Here is a 7,568-nt window from a genome sequence, read left to right on the forward strand (position 1 = left end):
CACAGAGCCCCACACAGGGCTTAAACCCACAAACCGCGAGATCGTGACCTAAGCCGAAGTAGGAAGCTTAACCGACTGAGCCACCCAAGTGCCCCACTGGTAGATCTTTCATTTTGAATCCTAAATCCCCAGTTGATCATCTGGAACCCACTGATGGACTGAGGAACAGACCTGGTTGATTTGAGGATGCTGACTGCCACTACAGCGGCTGTCTCAAAGGCCTGCTGGCACTACCACTAGGAGAAAGCAGGAGGAAAGGGCTCTTCCCAGCTTAATAATGGCATTTGGCTGGTAAGGAGTCCCTCTCCTCCCCCATCCCAGCACCTCTCACTCAGGCCCCACGGACATCTCACACTCTGTGCGTACAGACCGACCTGACATCCAACCTCAAGGCTCTGGTAAATAAAAAACAATTCCTCCTCACAGGTTGGGGTGCCTGGTACAATCTAACATAATATTCCATTCAATTCTTTTATATTTGTACCTTACAGAGACACTGACATGTGATGGTTTCCTAAGCGAGACACTTTCCTAAAACTAAAATATTGGGGGTGTGGGGCTCATCCAGGACCGGGAACGCAACCTTTTGGTGTTCCACAAAGACAGAACCCATGCCCGAAGTCAAAAGCAGGGACTTCTTTTTCTGGGAAGAAGTAACGTATCTTTCTGGAAAGGTGTTCTGTTATTTTTGACAAAGACCGGATGACAGGTGGGGGGACAAGGGCGGTAAATGGTTTGTAGTACTGCTGTGCAGGGGACAGCTGAAGGAATATTTCGCCTGAAAAAGAGGAGGGAGTCTGGGCGGGATGGTGGCTCTAATTCAGTGGAAGGGATATGCATAAGGAATCAGGGCCAGGCTGGGCTGTTGTCAAGTTGTGTGGATTGGGTAAATCACGTTTTCACTTTGAGCTGGTTTCTTCACGTGATGTTAATAATAACGGCCTTGTGCTAACCTCACTGGCTTCTCTTTCATGGAGTCATCTGTGTGAAAATGCACTGAAAAGTAGGGCAGTTTTCATAATGTTATATACTACTTGTAGATTATCTACAGGGCTGTTTGGTAGGGAGGTGTTAGCTTAGTATTTTTTGGCCATAGAGAGCAAAAGAAGACGGCTGGGTGCCACCGGAGAGCCAAGGGAACTTAATGGCAAAGCGGAGTTGTAGGGCTTTAGAAGATGGTTATTGGCTGCCTTGTGAGGTATTAAAAACAAGACAATAGGCCTAAAGTTTCACTTACGCTCAGCCCCAGGTCACAAAACCGAGACTTGACTTAATTACAATTTCAGCTCTCCCAGAAATGGAATCTTAAACCAATCAATCAGGAATTGCGTTATCAGCACTAATTAGGTAATCTGCCTGATAGACACTTCTGTCATCCCCTAAAGGAGAAAAACCTTATAATAAGCAGCCTGCTCTTTTGCCTCACATAACTCGCTTCTTCCTGTTCCCTTCTGTCTATAAAAGTCTCTCATTTTTTACAGTTTTTTTCTAACTGCTAGACTGGATGCTGCTGATTCATGAATTATCGAAGAGAGCCGCTAAGATTTTTTAAATGCAGTCAGTTGAGGTGCACCTGGGTGGCTCAGCCGGTTAAGCATCTGAGTTTGGCTCAGGTGATGATCTCACAGTTCATGAGTTCGAGCCTTGCATCAGGCTCTGGGCTGACAGCTCACAGGCTAGAGCCTGCTTCCAATTTTGTGTCTCCCTCTCTCTCTGCCCCTCCCTGCTTGTGCTCTGTCTCTCTCTCAAAAATAAATAATAAAAAAAACTTTTTAAATGTAGTCAGTTTAATTTTGTTTCTTTTTTAAACAAAAATGAGCTCCCTAATAATAGAACCGTTCAAGCAGAGGTTAGATTATCTTTAGTCAAGGGTGAGTCACATTGAGGAAGCTCCTACATTTGGTGCAGAGTTGAATAAAGGAACCTTCAAGATACGTGCCGTGTCTAAGACTTTGGGACCCACCGCCAACAGGTGACGTGATCTGAAAATTGTGTCAGGGTGGCCGTGAAGTTACATCAGGTTCTACCTGTACATTCATCTCACTCTGCTCTTCTGAGCGTAGTGTCACACGGGTGTGTAACAGCAGGGACACAGAGAATAGAGTGGGGCTAGCTGGGAGGTGGGGGACGGAGAGCTGGGCCTCATATCACCAAGCTCACCTCTTCAACGTAGTGAGCACCTTCTGCGTCCCAGCCCCAATTCTAGTTACTGGAGATACAGAGAGGATTCATTACCCTAATCTCAAAGAGTTTTATGTTCATAACCAATCCAGGGTAATATACAGGTGTTCTAGAAAGAGACTGGACAAGGTTACCCTTTGGGCAGTGCCATGTATAAGGACACTAAACCTGTTTTATTTTATTTTTAAAAAATTTTAATGTCTTATTTATTTCTGAGAGAGAGAGAGAGAGAGAGAGAGAGAGAGAGCGCGTGAGCAGGGGAGAGACAGAGAGAGAGAGGGAGATACAGAATCTGAAGACAGGCTCCAGGCTCCGAGCTAGCTGTCAGCACAGAGCTCGACACGGGGCTCAAACCCATGAACCCTGCGATCATGACCTGAGCCAAAGTCAGACACTTAACTGACTGAGCCCCCTGGCGCCCCCAACGCTGCTTTAGAAACTTGCCAAGGGTGACCTGCTTTATCACTGTATCTGATGAAAAATCAAAATACTGGAGGAAAAAACAGAGAAAACCCAGGCAATGTGAAAGCAAAATTATACGCACCCCAACCAACAACACAGAATTTGAGGATGTATTTTCGGATGTAAGTATTAAACACTTTCACGAGGGCCAAGTACATATGGAATGCTTCCAGGCCCATCCATGTGAATGAGACCAAAAGAAAATAGTGCAGAAATACAGCCACTGAGATGCAGAGGCCTCGCATGTCATACAGAGCAATCCATGAGTCCAAGAGGAACACCAGGTTCAGCAGCAGCAGGGCTGCACACAGCTGGAGGAGGATTCTGGAAGGGTAGTCCCTCCGAATCTTTCTAAATGGAAAGGAAAAGGAAAGAATTAGCATCGCATTCTGAGAGCCCTTATGTGAGCATATCTAAGAAATTTATGTTTATTCTTGGGTCAACATCTAAATGCATACATTTCTTCTCTGTGTGAGTGGGAGGGGCAGGCATTAACATCAACAACCATAACAACAACAACAAAATCAAAATAGAAGATCCTTGGTCGTAACAATATGGAAAATTTGTATTTATATTTCTGTGGAATCTTTTACACGCTGACTGTTGACCCATCCTTTCAAATAACTTGTAGTAGAATCTACCGAGCACCCACCGTCATTTCTCCCAAACTATTTCTAGAAGCACTGCTGTTGCGTCTCATACAATAGGCTCCTATGCTCAGATCTTCACAGCATAGCCAGGCTCCCCTATTGTCTTATGTCACTAATTAAAATGAGATCATGGAAAGAAGAGTTTAAACTATAGCTAAGTGAAATAGGCATAGGAAATTATAGCTAATTGATAACATGTACACATCTATGTGTGTGAAATTAGACCTGGTGAAATCATTCTGAGTAATGGCTGGCCTTATGGTAATTTAGCCTCATTAATCATATTTCCAAAAGCTGTAATCACAGCTGGACGCAAAGTTCAGCACTGAAAGTAAATTTGTGCGTTTCCTGATCAGTGTCCCAAATCTAAATCCCGGAATGTACATACTGTTTAATTCTATTAATGTGATAAAAGTGCCCATTTTCTTTTTTACCAACAGAATTTGTTGGGAAACCCCACTCCTCCCCAAAGTGACCAAAAGGACCCTTCAGGTAAGCCAAGAAGGAGATACTATTATTTGGAATGTCATTCTTGCTTTTACAAACTGAACTCGTGGAATATCTGTATTTTTCAGTGAGGCTTTACACCCTTTAGTCTTCTTCATCCTCACACCTGCTCATGTTTTCCATCTTTTGTGTTTGTTCCATGTAACTTCGAAATTTAACAAATTAAGCATAGCTCTTATGTTGTACACGAAGCTATGGTCTATATCAGAGTATAAGCTCTTAGGTCTCAAGGTTTGCATTCATCTTCCATGTCACATGTAATGAAATGCTAGCTACGAGGCATCATTCTAGGGTACGAAGATGATTAAGATAAAACTCCTGCCTTCAGCAAGTGCACAGACTACTAGAAGGAAGTGAGTATGTTAACCAAAATGTCCCATTACGTTTAGCATATAGATGGCACTACTAGACAGTATACAGGATGAGGTAGGCCAAGAAGCGCACTTAATTAATACATGTTGGCATGGAGGGGAGTACTGCGTCTTATAATCCAAGATTCCAGTGTTGTATACTCACTCAAAGGCTAAGTAGGTTACAAGAGTAACTGACAGAAAAATTGATGAAAGCCCACAACCAATATATGTGATAAACGTCAGAGCCATCATCTGAGTGGGGGGCAAGGATGTTCGCGATAGGTCCTGGAAAATAAAATACTGCTTTCAAGACCAAATGTTTTAAATAAATAAAAGAGCTAAGATTTACAGTTATTGAGTATTCTACGTGTTCATCCATAGTTCATTCAACAAATCTACCACGGAGATGCGATTATTATCATCAGGTAAAACTAACGAAACTGAGTCCCAGAGAGGTTCAATAATTGGCCCAAGGTCACATAACTATGAAATGGAGGAGTCAGGATCTGAATTCTGGTCTGGCTGACTCCAAAGCCCATACACTTGATCAGTACATTACGATGCGCTGGAAAAGCACAGGGATAGGAGCTGAAGACTTGCATGTGGCTTCAGACTTATATTTCTTAGTTCTATGACTGTGGACAGTCGCCGAACAAATGAGTCTTATTTCTAACTTCTCACAATGACGATAGCACTACCCCATTCCACCTATCTTGCAGGACTGCTGGAAGAGAGTACGGAAGATAATTTGTGTCAAAGTGTTTTATGAAAATTTTAAAGTGCAATGCAAACGACACAATGTTTCTTACCCATTTTAATCTGTATCCCCTAGTCCTCGCTATTCAAAACAGAAATACTTGTGTGTAGAAATAGGCTGGAAAAAAATACTTCCATGTTCAAGTATTTTCTTTCAAGGGCATTTGCTTATTGGAAGAGTAACTTCATTAGTCTCTAACTTGGCCACAATGTCGTATTTGCTGACCAACGTCATCCATCACATTAGACATCATGGCATGATGCCAGGCTACCCTCAGACCCAGAATCTAAGGCCAGATGGTGTGGGATGATTACCAGTAGGACGCCAAAGCTTGTAAGGTGGCTGCAGGTACAGATGGTTTCATTCGGTTTCCTGTCTTTCACAGAGCAGCCATCGTGTGACCAGCCTCCTCTGCCACCTGTTGGCATTGGGAAGAGTATCTGTCCTATCAGCAAGGCCGTGGCATCAATGACTGCCCCATCGCTCTTGTCCCTCTCTTCCTCCCTCTGCCCCTGCCCACTCAAGGCTGAAAAAGTTATGACTGGAACCTACCATTTCTGCCCAAGTCCCAAAATACACATCTCACTGTTAAGTCATCCTGCAGCGGAAAGATAAATTACAATTAGTTTACTGAACTGAAAAAACTAAGAAAGGAATTGGAAAAAATTATGAATTTATTTCAGAATCTCATTCTTGATTTTTGGAGAATGCCAATTTTATTCTAGTCCCTAGAAGCAAGTGAGTCTCATATAGGTCAGCGCTTCTCAAGCTCAGCAACTGTACAAGGAATCACCTTGAGGCCTTGCTAAAATGCACATTCTGATTCAGGGGGCCAGGGTGGGGCCTAAGAGATGGCACTTCTAGCAAGCTCTCAGGTGACGTCGATGGTACAGGTCTGCAGACCACACTCTGAATAGTGAGGCTATCGATAATGCTCAATCTGACTTGAAATGAGAGATGTTTTCTCTTTGGAGCCGAGAATCAGACCTGTAGCCACAGATCTAAATGCACTAAAATTGGGCAATTGATAATAGCTGGCTTTTGCACTGCTCCTTCTTGGAAATTCAGTGGCCGGTTACCAGGCATGCTAAGACCCAGCAGAGTGACTGTGTTATTCTAGTCTTCCACACTGCCTTGACCGAGTTTGAGGCTCTGCTGGGTCTCTTTTTGTCAGGCCAACTCTTACAGACACAGCTGACACAAACGTATCCGGTCAATGAACAGACCAGACGGGTCTCTCCCACCTGGCTCGGATCGATGTGCTTTAATGTAACTGTCACATTTCTTGTCAAGTTCTTGACCGTCAGGTTTGCAACACTGGATGATATGACGTAGCTGATCAGAGAGAGGTTCTCCAGGGCAGGGTCCTAGCACACCAAAGAATTAACAAGATGGCAAGGGTAAAAATGAAATGTCATCAGAGAATTTTAGAGCTGGAAGAGACCCTAAAGACCACTTGGTCCACGTTGTTTGTTCTACAATCTAGGTGAGAAATTGAGGGTCACGACATAATGTGACCTTAGAAAGAGCTTGTCTGGGGCACCTGGGTGGCTCAGTTGGTTAAGTGTCCGACTCTTGGTTTCATCTCAAGTCATGATCTCATGGTTCATGGGATCAAGCCCCGTGTTGGGCTCCACGCTGACAGTGCTGAGCCTGCTTGGGATTCTCTCTCACTCCCTCCTCTCCCTCACTCTCTGCCCCTCCTCTGCTTGTGTATGTGTGCGCTCGCTCGCTCGCTCTCTCTCTCTCTCTCTCAAAATAAGTAAACTTAAAAACAAAACCAGAGCTTGTTCCACTCTACAGTACTCTAAATACTGAGTTAAATTTCACAGGCTGACACAATGAGGTCCTCATGAATTGTACAGGGAATATAACAGTAAGCCACTTAAACCATGTGTTCCTGAGCAAGTTAGCCTCTCTGTGTTTCCATGTTCTCATCTGTAAAATTGGGATAATAATTTAATAGTTCCTCCCTCACAAGGTTGTTGAGAGGATTAAAGTGAACATATCTAAGTGCTCAGTATAGTGCTCGGCAATTGGTAAATGCAGTATGTGAGTGTCCGTTGTTGTTATTTATCATTACTGGTATCACTAGGTCCTCCTTACAAACACACTGCAGCTTTCAGTAGTTCATTTGACTGACAGCAGATGTATGAATGTGTGAGAATTAAAAGAAATGAAACTGCTGCACTCCAAGATAAAACCTAAAGCAAAAGCAGTTGGCGTGATTTTACCTGAAACAGGGCAGGCGTTTCAAAGAAGTTGAACTGAACCCTGGAAGCCAGCTCCACGTCATTAGCTGGTAAATTACTCATCAGTGATGAAGGCAGAGTTATAATGCCAATACTGTTCTCAGGAGCCCGAGGTTCCAGAGAAACCTGAAAATCAAGTAAACGATACCAAAAATGCCTGGGGCTAGTATAATGAAGAGGTGGACAACACGAAAACTAATTAAGACGGAGGATCCTGTACAGGCAGGTATTTGTGGGGCCTCTGTAAGATTGGTTGTTCTCGTGTCTCTGATTGTTATGAAATTGGAGAGGATGGGTAGTAGGGTGATGAGGCCTCAGAGCAGGAAAGGAAACACTTGAAGGATACACAGAAATGATCATAAAGTGCAGGATATTACTGGACACCTCACCCCACCTGAGCAATGAC

The 7,568-nt window shown here is 43.6% G+C and overlaps 1 protein-coding gene across 1 annotated transcript in view; it reads right to left on the reverse strand.

Moving 5' to 3' along the window:
* The window catches only part of ADGRG2 (adhesion G protein-coupled receptor G2), a 123,371-nt gene that overhangs the window by 9,984 nt on the left and 105,819 nt on the right, over positions 1 to 7,568 (reverse strand). The window contains exons 19-24 of the mRNA XM_077769296.1: positions 7,145 to 7,288; positions 6,155 to 6,277; positions 5,463 to 5,508; positions 5,225 to 5,328; positions 4,317 to 4,438; positions 2,726 to 2,994 (exon numbers count right to left, since the gene is read on the reverse strand). Coding sequence (XP_077625422.1) covers positions 2,726 to 2,994; positions 4,317 to 4,438; positions 5,225 to 5,328; positions 5,463 to 5,508; positions 6,155 to 6,277; positions 7,145 to 7,288 — 808 coding nt within the window. The remainder of the gene's footprint in view (positions 1 to 2,725; positions 2,995 to 4,316; positions 4,439 to 5,224; positions 5,329 to 5,462; positions 5,509 to 6,154; positions 6,278 to 7,144; positions 7,289 to 7,568) is intronic.

This window comes from Crocuta crocuta, unplaced genomic scaffold, assembly GCF_008692635.1.
Source record: "Crocuta crocuta isolate KB4526 unplaced genomic scaffold, BGI_CrCroc_1.0 scaffold312, whole genome shotgun sequence".
NCBI classification, from domain to species: domain Eukaryota; kingdom Metazoa; phylum Chordata; class Mammalia; order Carnivora; family Hyaenidae; genus Crocuta; species Crocuta crocuta.